General features: G+C 40.6%; 1 protein-coding gene across 3 annotated transcripts in view; it reads left to right on the top strand.

The window, feature by feature from the left end:
* The window catches only part of FMN1 (formin 1), a 387,832-nt gene extending 377,752 nt beyond the window's left edge, over positions 1–10,080 (top strand). For all 3 annotated transcript variants that reach the window (XM_070425545.1, XM_070425561.1, XM_070425554.1), the window contains one exon: positions 1,575–10,080. In XM_070425545.1, coding sequence (XP_070281646.1) covers positions 1,575–1,619 — 45 coding nt within the window. In that variant the 3' untranslated portion in view covers positions 1,620–10,080. The remainder of the gene's footprint in view (positions 1–1,574) is intronic.
* The last annotated feature ends 9,002 nt before the right edge of the window (positions 10,081–19,082 follow it).

The raw sequence follows: 19,082 nt of genomic DNA, 5'->3' as shown, positions 1-19,082 counted from the left end.
TCAGCAGCTGAATGAAATGTTGAGTGAGGTTGATGAGTGAGAAATAGAGAAGCCGGGGCCACACAGCTTGGCCTGCAAAGGCAGTGGTTAGTGCATAGAGCCCCTCCATGCCCATTGACACTCTGTTCATTACACTCACTTGTTGGATTTCAGTGACTGTGGGCTCAACCCTGATTTTTACCTTTCATCGGCCTCTTCCTTTTTCCCCAGGCCTCTTATTTGGATTTCTGTCCTAACTTTTACAGCCAAACCCATGTCCAGGGGCAAAGAGAGTAGACATAGCTCAATAGATCAGTAATTTTCAACTGGTGTGCCACAAGAATGTTTAAAACATGCAGTACCTGACTGTTTATTCAGGGTTGCTGACCTCATTTCCCTTTAGATTGCCAGATTAAAAAAATGACAGTAGCCAACACAACAATAGCCATCCAGTGTGAATGAATCAAAATTATACCCGATTTTTGTTGTCAGATTGACAAAAAAAGATAATATATTTTTTTGGTGTGCCGCAGAATTTTAGTGATTAACTTATGTGTGCCATGAGATGAAAAAGGCTGAAAATCGCTGCTCTAGACGAAAGAGACTCCATGCTATTCTTTTGTAGGTGACCTACACTATGAGCGAGCTCCCAATTGCGATCCTCAACTTGTTAGGGTTGTTTGTTTTGTTGTTTATTTTGATAGAAATCAGGGAAGAGCTCGTAAACTGATTCCTGATTTAATTTCATAAGACAGGGATGGGATCCAAACTAGGGATGGGTGTTTAAAGTCATCAACATGCATTTGCATCTAAACCAATATAATAATTCTTTGTAACATGGTATCTCCTGGATCACAAGCAGCTAAGGATCCACTCTCAGAGGGCTCCTCTCTGCCTCTGCTCTTCCGGAAGGAGTGTACTTCTCCCATTTCTCCTTTAGCCTTCTGTTCTCCCACCCCTAAGAGCAGACACACCCATCACTATGCTTAATATATTTACTTCTCTAAAGCCCTAGACACGTGACGGCCTGTGTTTCTGTTTTGTGTCCTTGTTTATGTTTACATCCTGCCAGCAGACTTCCACGCTCTTCCCCATGAGAAGTTTGTCCCTGGGAAGGAAACTCGGGGAACACAGAGCAGAACATCTACGGTGAACGGGAGCTCCTGCCATTCTGCATAGACCACGTCTGGTCACCTTCCAGTTTGATTTTTCATATTTAAAGACTCCCTATTTCTTGAGCATTCCATAATTCCATTAGTGGGCCAAGGTTAGGAATGGAAGGAGCCTTTGAGTAACACTACAAAACTGGGACTTTTGTCACAGAACAACAGCTTGGAATGGTAATGGTCAGTGTTTCAGGTGGATATACTTGGTTTATGAGCTGGTTATTATTTTGTTGGTTTGTTGGAGAGTAAGGGTGATAGGTTGTAAGGGGCAGGTAACTGAAGGTTTCAGGAAAGAAGGCCTGAAACACTCTTATTTCTAGGGCATATAGTACAACTCTAGAATTCTAGACCAAACCTTTAGAAACTTATCAAAATTTGATGGAAAATTAGAAAAGGAATGATAATGAACTTTTTTTTCTTAAACAACAGAAAGAAAGACTACGTCAAAAGGAAGCCAGTGTGACCACCAACTAAAAAGGAGACACTGAAGATGACAGCAAGACTGAGTACCTTGCTTATCCTTTGCAACACCAGCGCTGCAGGAAGTTCTTGAAAGACATGTCACTAAATGTTGCTTTTGCTCATGGCTTTGTGAGGTCATCTGCAGTGAGAACCCGTGCCTTCCCAAAGAAGTCCCTGGTTAAGCCACAGAACCAATGACAAGCTGTGTAAGGGAACATTGCAGGAGTATTTGATGGTTGTTCCTGTAGAGGCCCAAAGTTCATTTTGTTATAAGACCAGAAGAAAGCCCCAAGATTTTCCAAACATTTTTAAAAGCAAAGATTCCAAGCTTTCTGACCCACTCTTGATATATGTAAATTTGCGACCAAAGAAGAGAGGGCTCTTACGACAGTTGCCTTGAGAGAGTTCAAGCCTTTACACACTGCTGGTTTGACTGTTGATCTTAATTTTGATCCCATTGCATCAAGATCCTGAAGTGTCTTTCTCGCCAAAAATGTTGACATTTACCCAAACTATTTTTAAAGAGGTCCAAGACTATGTATTTCCCAGAGGAGAAACATGGTTATCTTATTGTTGTTCATGTTGTGGAAAGGAGAGGAAATGGGATTACACATGGTGGAGAAGGGGTTAAATAACCATAAACTTCATAAACCTGGAGAACAAATTATGATACAGGGAGTTCACATCAGCCATTAAGCAATTAATTGCGGTTTCCTGGACCAGCAGAGAGTCTCTCCATTCCAAATTCCTGAAGAAACAGTGATACCTGAGCACGGAGACACTTGGGGTCAAAGCAGTTGCTTGGACAAGTGACCCAGTAACAGAGCACATTTCACGTTTCAGAACATTCATGAATGGGCAATGTCTTGATGATGTGCACCTGAGCTCTACGTCATGTTCTGGGACTGTGTGCGGCCAGACCTGTTCCACCAGCCCCAGGAGGCAGTTTCCAGACAGGACTGCAAATGTTACTTGCCGCCTTTTGTTATGACCTTGACCCTTGACGGACGGGCATGTGACAGAGGTCTTTGGTGTCTGGAAAAATTAAGTTCAGAAAAGTTATTTACATGCAAATGCAAAGAAGGTGTTCACATTAACGGACCCTGGGAGTCACTGCCCCTTGAGTCACAAGAGAAAGGAATCTACCTTGTGAGTAGAGAAAAGAAGGGACTGGGGGTGAATTGATAGTAGGATCAGAGACTATCAGGTTTGGGCCTTGAAAGGAGAGAGGTCAAAGCTTTCTCCTCCAAATGGTGGAGCAACAACCTTAAAACCCTTCCCAATCCAGCTGCGGTGTGTGGCCTGACCCTTGTCCCATGATCTTCCCAGAACCTCTCAACTTCCAGGTGGCTGACTGTTTACCCAGGACATGCCTGCCAGGTATCAACCCCCTCAGGGACCCATAACAGATCCAGCTTATTAAAGTGGCACCATATCCTAATATAATGCCCGTCTTGGGAATCAAGAATGTACAGTCAAGATCCAATCAAGTCTCTGAAGCCATATTCATGCAGGTGCTAACCACCTTTTCAAAAGAAAGGAATATGGTAACATAGTTGGGTTGTTATTGTTGTTTTTCCAGTTCAAAATAAAAGGATGAGACAAGCAAAATAGGAAAGCTGGTAAGAAACTTACATGACTAAAAGAAGTTGCTTGTGAGCAAGAAGCTTTTTAGACTAGTTGGTTTTCTTATATTGTTTCTTCCTTTTCACTTAACTGTGAAGAAAACCGAAGGAATTCATCAATAGAAAACAAATTCCGCTTACAGCCATCCTGGGCTCTGTGACATGCCTTTTGGTATTATTGTGCAAAAAAAAAAGTGCCTGTTTTGCCCATGCCTTGGGAATCAGCTTTGAGTTCAGTAAGACCAACATATGTTTGGAAACATGTGTGTCCTTAGAGTCCTGATGGGAGACAGCTGCCAGTGGCTTTCAGTGGAGTCGCCATCCTCCACTTTAAGTCTTGAAGCTGGTGCTCATAGGAAAATCGCTGAAGATAAACAGGACTGTCACTTTGGCCACATAACCCAGCAGGAACATGCTCTCAGGGAACCAACGGGGAGGAATAACGAGTGGGGACATTTAATTTGAGAGTTAGACAAATGAAGCCCGAGGTGGGTTTTATCCTCAGGGATCGACTAGAAATTGGCAGTAAAATACCTCTTACTAAAGAGCAAAGTCTGCCTGCCGATGTTGGGGAACAGTGATTTTTCTAAGATTAGTCAAAGGTAATATGTTAGTACATTAAGACACCAGGGCAGGATCTCCATCATTTTCACCCAGTTTGAATCCTGCAGTATGTATCTGGATATCCGCTCCCCAATCCACACACACGCTGCACTATTGACATCACCTTCATTTCTAACTTAAGTTGATCATCAGTCAAGGTTCACAAGAGTTGTTCAAGGTAGGCCATCTAAAACAGCCTGGAGGCCTTAAAATGTTCCCTCTAAAATGCAGTTGAGATTGTGTTTAAACAGCAGGTGTCTCTAAAACTCCTCGTGGAGAGGAAGTAGTTGGGGTACCACTGGAGCTTGAGCATTTCAGGCAACCAGGACTTAAGTGGCTGTTCTAAGCACAGCCCTTCCCGAACAAGAGCGAAAGTGGCCAGTACTGCTATTCTGCTTAACCAGACACTCACATCGGGCTTCCCAGTCAGACTCTGGGAAATCTTAGCTTGTGAACATCATCTTCTCTTCTAGCCAAGATTCATTACATCAGGGCACAGCTGATAGCAGTTCAGATTCTTGCATGAGTAACTGGCATCATCCCTCAAGCACACAAGTATATCATATATTAAACCAGAGCATGATGTAACTATCTTAGGTAGAAATAAGAAAAAACCTCAGGCCAGTGAGGTGTCAAAAATAAGGTTAGAAGGAGATGTGCTCTATGGCTTTTAACCCAAGAAGAGGCAGCTTACGGGAGGAGAAAAAAGGGCAGAGTCTGGTCAAGCAGAAATTGATGATGGTGACTCCCCCACCATCACAGGTGATGGACCTGCTGCCCATCAGTTGCCTTTTGAATACTTGAATTGATGTCCATGGTGTCTCTTCAAATGTTCGCTGCAACTACATAGGAATTAGGAAGGAAGAATTTCCAAAATCTGAGAAGTAGGATAAGGAAACCTAGTGGTGCTATTACATCTGGAAATGTTGTAGCCTAAACAAATAGGCAACGTTGTTAAGGAATTGAATGTCAGATTGGATGCTGGTCTCCCTTCTCCTGTTCCCCAAGTAGGGACAGTAGAAGCTGCACACCTGCTGAACCTCCCTTTAGCACCTCTTTGTCCATAAGTACCGTGAGGAAAGGCGTTTTCTAAGTGAAAAGCTCATGTGCTGCTGGTGGAGCAACTGGAGAAACTGAAGGAAGGAAAGGAATTTTGGTGGTATCGGAAATCTCCCCAAAGATAGTCATCAGTATGGTTCTTCCATGTGCTTGGATATAGCAGAAGAGATGTAAGTGTATTTGTGCACATCTCTCCATAGATTGCACTCCTTGCAATGAGGAAGTTTTTATTTCAATTATTCTTGCTTTCGTGAGTGTTATGTTTTCTCATTTCTATTTCTCCTTCCTTGCCCGGTGTCATTCATGCAGATCACTCCCATAGTCAGTGGCTAGTCAGTGTGTGAGGGGGAATTAGCAAAACCGCAGTCTCCTTCCCAGTAACCAGGCTTTAGCTTTGGCAGGGGAACCTCTTTACTCCTTGATCTAATAAGTTGGTCTATTTTGACATACTCTCCCTTCCCCCAAACAAAGATAAAACCAACTTAGGGCTTTCTGTGTCAAGAAGAGAGAAGTAAAACAAAAACAAAAAACAAAAAAAAACAGCTTTTCCCAAAAAATATCAAATATACAATGTTATAAAGTAGTTTAAGTTGTCTTTAGGAATCACTAGGAAGAACTGTTAGATTTGAGTTTTATTTTTCTTTGGTCCTACCTATTCTAATCAGAAAAAAAAAAAAAACACCCACAAATAAAATAAGCAAACAAAACGCCAAGAACTAGAAGGGAAAATAAAAAGCATCAGCAGGTTTGGTAATCTACAAATCAATTTATTGGTTCCTAAATTATAAAAAAAAATGAGCATACTGTGAAATTCAGTGAGTTAATTTTGAAAAAGTCACATAGAAGGAGAAGTGTCATGTTGTAGAAATGCTAGACCATTTAAGTTTCCTTACTCTGGATTTTCTTAAGAGCAGTTTATAAATGCATGGAACATCCAGAAGACCATGACTATCACATTTCACATATTACATATTGTACCTTCAGGAACAATACCACTGAAGAGAGTGGATTCAATAAAGACATGAACTTCCATTCATGTCAGCTACTTTGTCATCATAAAGAAATCTGCAGCATTAAGAGAAACAAGTCCGTGTGGCCAACCTAATAGTATTTAGTAGGAATTGAAAAGTAGGAATCATTTTTAGCCCCTCCAAAATGCAAATAACTTGTTGGATATATGTCCATTTTCCAGCTGTACAGAGAAACAGTCCAGCTGCTTGGAACCTTCTCTGTAATTGGGGCAGAAGTCACTTAAAGAAAAGCACCTTCAGAAACAGACCTAGGCATACCTGGCTCCTTTAGGCTCACATGTCAGTATGTACAACTACGTTAGCAATTGAACCCAGGCATGACTAGGCTCCATAACAGCTGTATGGGACTGAGCAGTCCATTTTGTGTCTTTTCTGCATACCCACCAGTTGTTGATGCCTTGTCAGAAGCATTGAATGTTAGTTTCACAATTCTTCATTTCCCTCCCAAGGAATGGGCATTCTAACAAACGCTCCTCCCGATCAGTGCTTTGCTGGGCAGTAGTGAATTCAAGAGAGCTCTAATATGTCCAACTTGAAGCCCATCGTGTGGTTGACAACTTACTTGAGAGCATAAAGATATTAAAATGGCAGCTAGCTCACTCTGTCTCTTAAGTCCCTGGGAAATTTCTGCCAATGCAGAGATCAGGGAAGCAAATCAAGCCTCATGCAGTAGGTTAGCTGTCCTCAGATGGAGCTTATTGGATTCATTTTCCCTCTCATCCTTCCTTTCTCTGGTATGATGACTCACTTCAGTCAGCAGTTCAAATGAACTCCAGGCTTTATTGCATATTATATCTAGGAAGTGCTTGTTCATGAATTTCTTCTCCACTCTATGATCTGGGGACGACTGACTTAATCTCAATTTTTATATGGGAATGGTAACTAAAGCCATTAATTTACTCTTCTACATTCCATCTATGTTTATATAATTTTCTGTTTGCTTGTTTTTTAATTTTCCCTCAATACTAAGAACCTCCAGTCTGCCTCTTTTTCTAAAAGCTGATCCAGATACTTGACTTCTATGGGCTTTTAAAAAACATGTTTTATGTGAAATTCTATAGCATTGGACCTGCAAAATGCAAATGAGCCCATAGTTTCCTGTAGAAATTCACCTCCAAAGAATCTGGCATTCTTCCCCATGGAGTAAACAGCCTGCTACCAGATCTAGGCTGCTTTGTAGGCTGAGCATTTCCCTAAATTCTGTCTGTACAGACACCAAGGCACCAAGGGTCTCTTTGTCTTTGAAACTATAAAAATGTCTAAGAAGATAGTGAATAATTCTTCCCCATATATAGTGTGAGCTGCCAACGCATTATGCTCAGCAATGAAGAAGTCAAGTGTGTTCAAGTGTGCATTCATGGTGGCTTGTCAACATCTTTAGCAAAGTTGTACCTGCTTTCCTTTCTTGTTCTCTTTTAGGGCTTACTTCCATTCTTTCTCATGGAACAACTATAATTTTATTTACCAATTAGTCAGCTTCCCAAATGAAAGCTATTCCCGTAGAGTACTGAGTGTACAGGGAAATTACTCTCTCCCTCCCCACGACATGGATGATGGATGCGTTCAGGAATGAACTCTCTGAGAATTCTTGGGATGAACTTTGAATTCCAGGTCTCCTTCTGTGAGACATATAAAAATGGGTGTATAGCATACAAAAAGTATACTACTCTTTCCAATAATAGACTAAAAAGATATTCAAAATCTTTACATTTTAGATAGGTTTAAGTGAACTATAAATAGCTAATTTTTTTCCCTTGCTCCTTGGCAATTGGTCCCTAGCTATAGTCTTATCTCTTTACATCTGACCATCAAGACATAAAGAAGGTGGTCTCGGTCCCACTAAGATTCCACTCCGCATATTTATCCAAAAACATCCATTTCCTGTGGAAACAACTCTATGAGTGAGGGGTAAGTCTAGCGACAATTCTCCTATCTGCCCAGGGTGACACACCAAGGATTTTTTAGTCTACCAGAGGAATCAGACTATTCCAAGTAATTACTTCTATAATTCTGCAGTTCTTCAATTTCTCAGAACACAAATAATATGACTCTACTGTTAGTCGAATATATAATCTTCAAAGAATATGAGCATTTAAAAAGGACTTCTCTTTAAAGAAACAATCTGAGATAATTCTAAAAAGGCAGAAACTTTTAAAATGAGAAATGGAATAATTTTTAAGACTCTTTAGACAAAACATGTCTTTGATTCATTATAGTCTTTTCTTTCATTGAGTTTTAATTTAGACTACTGTGGGGAGCAGCGTGCCCCTGGAGTTTGATTTAAGGAATCGTGCTTTGGCCTGGAAAATCAGCACTGGCCTGCACGCCCAGACCTAAGTGAAATCAGTCAGCATCCTAATAGAAATCAGGCCTAACAGAAATGTAAATTATCTCAAGTCTTAAACGTTTGATTTTCTTAGCGACACCCTTTCTTAAAATGGACACTGCTTTCTTAAAATGCACTGGATCCATGCAGTTATGTGTGTTCATTCTACCTTGTGAGATTGCAAGCCATGGGCTGAGGGAGAACAGGTGACAAGGAAGAAGGAAAATTTGAACAAGGCCAGGGTGCACTGTTTGGCTGATGCATTGCATTGTTAGGGAGCAGGTCATTTTCGCCATGGTTGTACCAATGGCAGCTTAAGAAATCTGTATTAGGCAAATGGGAGTCCCCAGTGTCTCATTTAGGTCAGTACCCTAATGAAACTGGCCTGTGCCTGCTGAAATAATGTCATTCAATTTCAGAGTCATTGTCAGGGGTTGGTGGTCCAGGGATCTTTCTCTTTTCTCTGTACCTGTCCTAAAGTCATTTTGGCATCTAGCTTCATTTCTGTTTTCTCCTTTCAGTACTGTGGCCTCCCCTTCCTTCATACCCCGCAGCTATTTTTTTTCTCACTTTACCGTTTTTCCAGGACCCAGCTTTTTACCCCTTTGCCTCACAGACAGCCCAGTGTCTCCCTGAGCCCTCACTCCCTCCTCTCACACCCAGTGCTCCGCTTCCCAGGCCTTTGGACAGGGCGCTCCTCTGTCACCAAGTGAGACACACTACTATGACTGCCTCTTGTTAATGTCAGCATCACCTCATCACTTAGGCAAAGAGGGAAAAGTCCATAAAAAGGTTGGAAAATACATTTCTTTTTCATTTTATTTTATTTTAAGAAGGTTAGGGGGAGGGTTGTTCTCGTCCTCAATTTCTCATAGATTTTGCTTTAAAACTGTCTAACTGGGACCATTCTTTTGATAAATTACAAATCAGTACAGCTATGCTGCCTATGACTGAATTTTTGAAGCTCAAATACGTTTTCATTGCTACTGGACACACTGCTTCAGTTTTGTACAAACATTTTGAATCATGGGCTTTTTATTGCCACTCCATTCTTACTGCTCACTATTCAAACATCTCCGTGCATCGGGATCAGACGTCGACAATTTGTCGTGGTTTTCAGATCAACAGTAACTGTGACACGCTTGAAAGGGCATAAAGAGAAAGTATAAGCACCTCCCAGATAGTCAAACATTTGACCTGGAAGTATATTAGGACCAATCTGCAGCAGTCATCGTAAAGGATTTTAAGCAATAATGAAGGCAGTTTTGAGAAGTGAGGCGGCACTTTAAAGACATGAAAACTTACATGACATGAAACCTTACATGACATGGTCTTGGATAATTTTACTGTAATAAGCTAATTGGATTCAGGTATTTTTTCCTTTAAATTTTTTAAAAATATGTATTTCTCATTTGTTTGCCTATTTAATTTTGTCGGCGCTGGAAATGCTCATTAGTTGAATTTGTAAATGTCACTTGCAACCAAATGAAGTATTTATTTTTAAAAAGAAAAGGTGAAGGAACCAATATTGATTGTACATAATGAAAATATGTGTGTGCGTATATATGTATATTTTCCTCCTTGACACTACTTGGTTACCACATCAAGTGTATTTTTGTACATAGTATATATTGGTTAGAAAAATGTAGATTGTCTACTCAAAGGATTCTATCTCTATGATAGGTTATATTTATTCTAATCTATTGATACCTTTGTTAATTTGTTTTAAGAGATAGAACTCTATTTTTTTGGAATTTGCAGAGAACTGCATTCATGGCTTCCGATGGTAAATATGCTAAGGGTATTTTAATAAATCTTGGTTTCATGTCTGTCTGGTGTGCAGTGCAGATTTATTTTCAGGAGGCATTTTGGAAAAGTATTCCAACAGTACTCTACCTTCGAGAAACCAGTCACTTCTAACTTCCATTGCTGCCCAAGCTCCGCATTACTACTGAGCTGCAAGAGCTGGGTCTCCGTAAACCTGTCATTCATATTTCCTTCTTTCTGCCCCGTCCATCCCACCAGCCATGGCCAACCTGCCAAGGCATAAAAGGCTAACACCAAACACACAACCCAGCCAGGCATTGTCTCAGCTAAGCTGACCCAAAAGCAACACTATCTAAACATGTATTACTTAAGATGGGGTGAGTGGGAGGAGAACCACAGGGATTGGTGACTTCAAGTTGTGGATTGGTAAACAATATACTAGGGAAAGAACAGAATGTGGTATTGTAGTCCAGCGCTCAGCACAAGGTACAAATTCTTTTCAAGCAATGATATGACACTTGTAGGTATTTATGAACAAAAAAACTAAAATACTTCCAGCAGAATATACTTCTGTTTAAATAGAAGAGTGATTATTTTTTATTAAATCTTTATTGTTCAGATTATTACAGTTGTTCCTCTTTTTTCCCTCCATAGCTCCCCTCCACCCGGTTCCCACCCCACCCTCTGCCCTTACCCCACACCCGCACTGTCCTCATTCATAAGTGTACGATTTTACCCAGTCTCTTCCCGCACCCCCCACACCCCTTGATTATTTTTTAATTGATTAATCTGTTCAGTGTTCCTGAATGCCATGCACTCCTGAGTTCTAGAAATTTGCTGAGATATGCCCAAGAAGATATTGACATTTAGTGAACAGACAGAATTATTATCTGGGGAGACATTTTATCACTAGAAAATCTTCTAAATTATAGTCATAGAGTTTCTTTAGACATTGGATAAAATCTATTTCACAGAGTAAAAACTACTGAGGTTCAAGAGACTTCACATTTAGTGAACATACCAAAACTAGAATCCCAATCCTTTGACCCCCAAGGCCAAAGCCCCTCCCAGAGGCTCAACTCATTTACCACATTAATTGTTGTCTTCTTCCATATTCCCTTATAGAGACATGCTCTAGAGCTGTTGGTGGAAAATAAGGGACCCAATGATCCTAAGAGTTTGTAGAAACCATTATTAAAGTTGTGTTCTGAATTAGAGTTCCTAGAAGAGAGCGGGAGCCTGTGTATCATAGGGACCTAGGAAATATATCAACCCACCTTAGGAAAACTCCCCTCTGGTTCCACCAAGGCTTACTCTCCTTTGCTGAGCATAGTGATACCTGTTGACTTTATATGTATACATTTTTTGTCTATTCTTTAAATAGCCTGTGTTTGCTGGTGGTCCAACTAATAGGCCATAAATTCCTAAGGCTAAATATTCTACTTTGGACTTTGCCACTTTTCCCCTGGCTGTGATGTATTCGTTGAAATAAAAGACTTAAAAGTTGGCCTGCCTGCCCTGGCCCAGCCTGCATGGCTTTGGCTGCCTCTGAGTCAGTCTCCCCAAAGTAGCATTTGCTTCATGCCCATCATTGTGTGATGAAGAATGGTAAGAGATGGTAACTATGTTACTTATCACTTGCTGCATAACAAAATACCCCCAAAACTAAGTGGATTAAATCAACAATAATCACTTCTTTTTCGTGGTTTTTATTAGTATGAGAAGAGCTCAACAAGGCAGTTCTCACTTAGAATCTATAATGGTTGTAGTAATATGTCCATTGGGCCTGTAATCATCTGAAAGCTGGAATGCTTGAATAGGGCTGGGATATGGCTGACTCACTTGGCTGCCAAGTTGGTGCTGGCTCTAGGCTGGGGGCCTCAGTGCCTCTCCATGAGGCTGCTTGAGTGATCCAAGGTGAAACATTTATGCTTTTTTGACTAAGGCCCAGAACTCATACACAGTCACTCTCATCATATTCTATTAAGGATTAAAACATTCTTCAAGTACACAGATAATTATCAACCATAAAGATAGATAAATTTCACTATTTTAAAAGTAAGACCTTCTCTTCATCCAAAAATATCTCTAAGGCACTGACCATGTGAAGATATTTGCAATACATATGCCTGATAAAGGACTCCCATCAGAATACATAGAGAACTTTTAGTATAAATTCATACTAAAAGATCCCCAAATAATGTAACAAAAGAATCAACAAGAAACTAAATAAAAGATATCCAAGTGGGCAATACATTTTTAAAGACACTCAACCTCATTACTGATCAGGGAAGTCCAAATTAAAATCACAATGAGATATCACTGTGATTACAGGATAAGGCAAAAGTAGGTTTATAGTTGTTTGTATGGAAAATAACACAATCATTAGAAAATAATAATACAAGAATAAACTCTGTTTCATGTACTCATAACTGTAAACCTACTTTTGCCCCACCCTGTATAAACCAGAATGGTTGAAATTAAAGAGACTGTCCATACCCAGCATTGGTGAGGATGCAGAACAAGGAAATTCTCATACTGTTGGAGAGAATGTAAACTGAGACGGCTACTTTAGAAAAAATAGTTTGGCATTATCTACTAAAGCTGAGCAAACACTTCATGATCTAGCAATTTCTTTCATAGATAAATGCTCAACAGGAGTGCAAGCAGTTTTGTACAAAGATACACATTCAACAATGTTTAAAGCAGCCTGATTCATAATAACCAGAACTGGAAATGAGTTAGGTTTCTATCAAAAGTAGAATAAATAAAAAATATAAAATATATTGTGATAGATATTTATATATCAGATGTCATACAGTAATGAGGCCAAATGAATGACAGCGACAAATAACATAGGTAAGTCATGAAAAAGAGTTACTGCCCCACTGGTGTGACTCAGTGGTTAAGCGTCAACCTATGAACCAGGAGGTCATGGTTGGATTTCTGGTCAAGGCACATGCCCGGGTTGGGAGCTCCATTGGCAGTAGGAGGTGTGCAGGAGGCAGTTGATAGAGGATTCTCTCATCATTAGTTTTTCTATCTCTCTCTCTCCCTCTCCCTTCCTCTCTAAAACCAATAAAAAATTTTTAAAAATATTTACTGGAATATAACATAATATTCCATATATTTCATTTATATAAAATTCAAAAACAAAAATTATCATCTTTGCACATGCATACTGAGATTATAAAACTATAGAGAAAAAGGACTATCATAAAAATTAGGATAATGGTCATTTTGGGAGAGAAAACGTGATTGAGTAGGAGCATGACTGGATACATAATTTGACAGGCCCAATGCAAAACGAAAAATTATTCACAGATGATGAAGAATTTCAAAATACTGGCAGCAGAGCATTAAGCCGAGTGTGGAGCCCTCCTAAACACAGGCTCCTGTCTTACAGCCACAAAGCCGCCTAGGTAGCGCCACAAAGGGCCTCCATAGTGCCAGCAATATTACAAAGGTTTTTGTTTATGAATAACTCAATAAACTTTGTTTTTGTATATTTTTCTGTCTTCGTATGATAAAGCATGATGGAGAAAGGAAATGTTTAAAAGGACCAATACAAAACAAAACACAGAAGCCACAATGTCATTCCAACCCAGGGAGCCTCGGGGACTAATGCAGATCAGACTATGTGGCCAAAATACACAAATAATTTGAAAAGGACTAAATTCTGCATTGGGTGGCTGAGTCCTTGTCACAGCTCTGCTCTGTGACTTTAGGCCAGTCGCTGGACCCTTGAGGATCTTCCTTTCTCAGTCTGCCAAATGTGCACTCACTCCTCCCTATCTCACAAGATTGGAAGAATCAAAAGATACCAGAGTAGCACCTTAGAAAGAACAAGTTGCTGTGCATTATAAAACAGTAGGACTGGAATATTCCTGACACTTTTTCATTTTTAAATATCCGCTGCTATGTAGAGCAGATGATTTCCATTTAAGTGGGGTCCCCTGGCGCCCTTGCTCACGGTTTGCTTTGGGCGAGGCCAAGGGACAGCAATGGAGTTTCCAGGCTCCTTTGCATTCCTGTGCACATTGGGATCCCAGGATTGGAAAGGCCACACTGAAATACCAATCTCGGTCCCTAGCCGTGATCTTTCCCTCCTGCGGAATCCAAGGAAGCACCCCATTTCACTGCCCACAGCACTGTGCCACCTGCAGACCAGCCCTCATCGCTGTGGGTACCCAATTGCATCTGCCAGACTGGGAAACAGAACTGCATGTCTGCAACTGAGTACAAATTGAGGTTCTGGTTTTTTGGAATAAAATTTCATAGTCCCTGTACAGTTCTTTATCAGACCATCTAAAATAATTGGATCATACAGTTAAAACCTCTTTGGCAGTCATTCAATACAATGGAGGTCTTTATTCAGCTGGGTTGAATCCTAAGGTTTTTGGAATAGGATGAACGTGCAGAGAAGAAAGTGGGCCCCAGGTCTCAGTAAGCAGTCACTTTAAGAGACCGCCACATGGAAGATGAAGTCAGCCACATCCACAGTCCCATGACTGCTGAGAGTCTATCTCCATGTACACCTATTTGAATATCATCCTGTAATTGCTGACACCACAGATTTTTTTTTAAGTGCTCTTGCTACCATTTTGTCTGTAATGCTCTTGGGTATACAGAGTGGGTCTTATATTTTTCTTCATATTTTTAAAAAATATCTAGTACAGTGCTTTGTGACCATGGACCACAGAGGACAAAGTATTAGCGAGACCTGGATATTAGCCGTGCTGAGGGTCTGCTTTGGCTCCCAATTGCACAGCCTTTCCTGACTAAGGTTTCTAAGAGCCTGTCTCGGGGGCATCCCCATCTGATTTAAAGCTTCAGCTGTGGCCATTGTTCTTATTTCATAACCATAAAGCAGAAAGAAGTTCATTTAGGGCCTAATACCTGATATCCAAGGAAATGATTGAAAACGAACTGGAAAATCTGATGGATGTATTGACTCAAAGGGACTCCACTCCCACACTGCCACAGTGCGCCCACGGGAAAAAATCAGCCTTTGCTGTTTCGTAATTCCTCACCTTCCCTAGTCCTTTTGCAGCTGTCCTTCCTACTGGGAGGAGTTCAGAGGGATTCTTGGGGAGAATAAATCAGAATTCTGCTGTAATCACTTTGCAAACCCTTCTTACAGATAAAAACCCTTCTGATCCTCCTGACTCACAGGCTGGGAGGCTGGGTGGGTTTTGTTCAGTGCACAGAGCTGGGGAGAAGGTGTCAGGAGATCTGAGTGCCAGTCTTGCCTTTGTCTCAGACTGGTAATGAGCCTCCCAACAAGTCTTCATCCTTTAGCTCAACTTCCTCATCCTGAAATATGCACAGTGTTGCCTGGCTGCCTCACAGGGTGATTACTGGGCTCAAACAAGATCTGACTGGGCAAGGCTTTTTAATCTAGTATAATGCTAGGTCAGTATGAGTTCACCTAATATTCCAGAAGAGAAAACAGAGATGAGTGGAAGCGGTGCCTCCTCAAAGTCACAGAGCTGTAATGGAAACGCACTGAGCCTTGAACCCCTGTTCCTGCCACCCTCTGGTGTTCCTCTCAGAACAGGCTGCCTTCTTGGGGCAATTTGTCCCGCATTTGACCTCCTTGAGGGAAGGAACTGGGCTAAATGTTTTCCCCCAGTTGATTGAGTGCCCAGTCACTATCGTTCACTTAGTAGTAATTGAAAGTAAAAGATTCCCAAATGCCATGTAACTTCTAGCGGATGAGGTTTGCATCTCCACGGTCAACAGGACTACTGAACTCAAGCTCTGGGCCTCCGCTGACTGCCTCCACCAGGCTGCGTACCAAGGGCAGGAATGAAACGCTAACTGGGGTGAAGGTCACAGAGGGCTTAAAAAAGGAAGGCATTCTGATTTAGGTTCCTTCGCTTACATTGGATTCTTTTGCTATAGCAGTTAGCTGGGGGCGGGGAGGGGGGGTGTTCTGCAAAGAACTTTTCACAAATCTCGCTGGAACAGGAGTGGGAAACTTCATTTTGGAGTAATACGACTGGAAATGAAAAAGTTCGTGCCCCCAAGTATCATCTTTGTTTCCTTGCAGAGAAATATGCACAAGGCTCCGCTCTGCACTCCTCAAAAGCTACTGGCATATTTTTTTTTCTTTTTGGCCTCCATTGAACCACCCCAGTTGCCCATATATAGCCCTGTCTTGTGTAAAGAATTTAAAAAGCATTAGAATGCAGAAATCAAAGAGACAATAAATTTAAAACCAATCTTATTGTCTGCAGCCTAAAGTGTTATTCAGATCAAAGGGGAGGGGACATCTGGCTTCTGGCTTGCTACAAAAGGCAGATCACGTTACCTACCAATCGCTAGATTCATCCGCCCTCTCAATCTTGAGGTCTAGAGAACATGGCTTTTTAGCTCTCAGCAAAGCATGTTGGGTGACTCAGTCAAACTTCGTGATACTTTTGAAATGAAACAAACTCCTGGGGATCATATAAAACTGTACTGATGAGTTCAACCCTGTGCCTCTCTGGTCATGGTGGAGGCCTTCATGAGCTCAAAGCCATGGTCAGGCTGTCATCATGTACACCAGTCCACTGACCACTCCTCTAACCCACTCCCCCAAAGCTAGAACTTTCTGGTTCTCAAAGTTAACTTCATAACTGAGGATGCATATCCATGTCAGATTATTTGAATCTTTTCCCAAAATCAGTTTGAACTGAGTCACGAATGTTTAGTTGAAAACTTACATGTTTCTTTTCCTCCATTTTGGTTATAAAAGCATAGATTTGCCTTACCATATATTTTTCTGAAAGAAAATTCAACTATGCTCATTGTCTAGCAACTTAATGTCTGTACACATTCTATATACGATTAAGTTCTAAATTACCAAGAAAAATCTCCATTCTAGCATAGATGAGGGAATTATAGCAATTTAAAGGCCCTTATTAATATCCCAAACTAGGAATTATTTAGTCAGTACACGACTGTGATTTCATTTGTTCTCTTGAGCAAGTAGCACAAATGCAAGATGTTTGTGTGGGTTTTTGTGTTTGGTTTTATTTTTTTTTCAGGTTGTTTCAAAGGTGAATGATCAAAGAAGTAAGCACCACAATTAAGAACATTTTCCAGTTAGTAATGCCTCAACGCAACCCTCTCTTCCCTCACCAATTCCTTACCTCCAAAAGTCTGCAGAGGAATGCAGACAATGGCCATATGAACCTGCATTTGGGAAATCACCCAAAGCTGCCAGCAGCATTCTTTGATTAACATGGTTCACTCACTTTTCAATATAATGGACGTTTCTACTGAAGGATCCCCACAAATTCCCTGCTATTGCTCAGTCCCACTGGTACACCTCTCTTCCACCACAATTTTCTTCTACTGATTTTGGCTCTCCCCCTGTATTAAAGGCCCTCTGAAAACTCAAAAGCAAATCAAAATTTCCTGTCTTCACCTACTACCTAACATTCTCTTCTCCTAGCCTATTCTCACCTAACCCAAACTTTCAAGTGAAAGGTTCTCTGTTGGCCAAAAGTTAGAAAAAAAATCACCAAGTGATTTGACATGATCCTGGCCTGATGGTCTTCTCCAAGGCACATGATTCTCTTCCATAATCTTCCCTCGTTTTTCACTAAGTATGCTGTGTTGTTGCTGATGAAAGGCTGTTGTTCACAAATACAAAGAATCTTAGGTGAGAGGTAAGAATGAATGGGAATTTTTTTATTATTATTTTGTCATGACAGGGTCTCAGAGTAGGATATTTGAAAGGTCTTCAGTTTCTGGAGGGAGTTGGAATTAAGATTTTTCCATCTAGTATTTTTATCAACATTAATGGTTTAACTCTATTTGAGGAGTATCCAGTTTCCTTTGAATCATGGATGAACATCAGAAATTAGATTTGGTATGGGTGTAGAATTCAAGTTTTGACGGTGTCTGGAAAAGAAGGAAGAGTTGAAATGCTTAATAAAATATATATGAAGAATAGTCAATAATATTGTGACAACTATGTATGATGTCCAATGAGTACTAGACTTACTGGGTGATCACTTCATAAGTATTTAAATGTCTAATCACTAGTTGTATACCTGAAACTAATATAATATTAAAGATCAGGTATAATTTTAAAAAATCTTAATTTAAAAATAGAGAAAGAGGGAGAGATCAGCAGTGAAGAAATTAATCCTTCCAGCCTTGCTTCAAACAACCAGAAGAGCCAATTTTCAGGGTTGTCTAGCAGGACAAGAAACCCAAATAACGTATCTTCTGTAACACCAACTGTTTTCTTTACAAACTCAGCCTCTCTCTGGGGCTCAGTGCCACATCCCACAAACTTTTCTGGCTGCCTTCCTGCTCTCAAAAAAGCCCTAGAGGTGGGGTTGTACCTATCCTTACTAGTAGCTACTAAAGGAAAAGCTTAATGCTTCTCTTAATTAGGGTGTTATAACATAAAATAGCCTATGACTCTGAAAATGCTCAGGAATAATCCCAAACAGGCTCTGTTCATTATGATCTGGCTACGTGTTTATTGTGGATACAATGACAAAAATGCTATGCCTTTCCCTTTAGGGAGCCTAGGTTTTATTTTGATAGACATATAATTTTTCTCAGACTTCTAAAAAGTGGACCTTTTTTTTTCAAACTCTGCCCTCTCCCATGCCTCCTGAAAGCACATCAATAAAGCCAAATTTGGGCAGAAGAAGGGGGAAAAATGAAGAGCAGAAATGAATGTCTAATAATTGAAAGCATCATGGACCCCATTATGGTTTATGGCCTTATTTTAGGGGTCGGATGAGCACACTGTAAAGAATGTGGCACTAAATTTATTAGCATGGTTATCATCTTTCAGACAAGACATAAAGCTGAGGGGACCCACTTCTCCCATCACCTGCCATCACTATAGATCCCATGGCACCTTCTACAAGAAGAGTCGAGTTATCCTGGCCCCGGTCCAGATCCAACTATCTGATGACTTATATTTCCTTTGTAGTATGCCTGGGAGACATTACAGGGTCTTCCTCTTTGAAACTCAGCCACTACCATAAGAACGGCCAAAATGGGCTCCTGCAAAGGGATGTGGGAAAAAGTTCTCACATCCCAGCAT

This window comes from Myotis yumanensis, unplaced genomic scaffold (assembly GCF_028538775.1).
Source record: "Myotis yumanensis isolate MYYU_CA2020_CCGP unplaced genomic scaffold, mMyoYum1.0.hap1 SCAF_1, whole genome shotgun sequence".
Lineage (NCBI taxonomy): Eukaryota > Metazoa > Chordata > Mammalia > Chiroptera > Vespertilionidae > Myotis > Myotis yumanensis.
The sequence above is the reverse complement of the archived record's forward strand: the minus strand, read 5'-3'. Positions and strand labels throughout refer to the sequence as shown.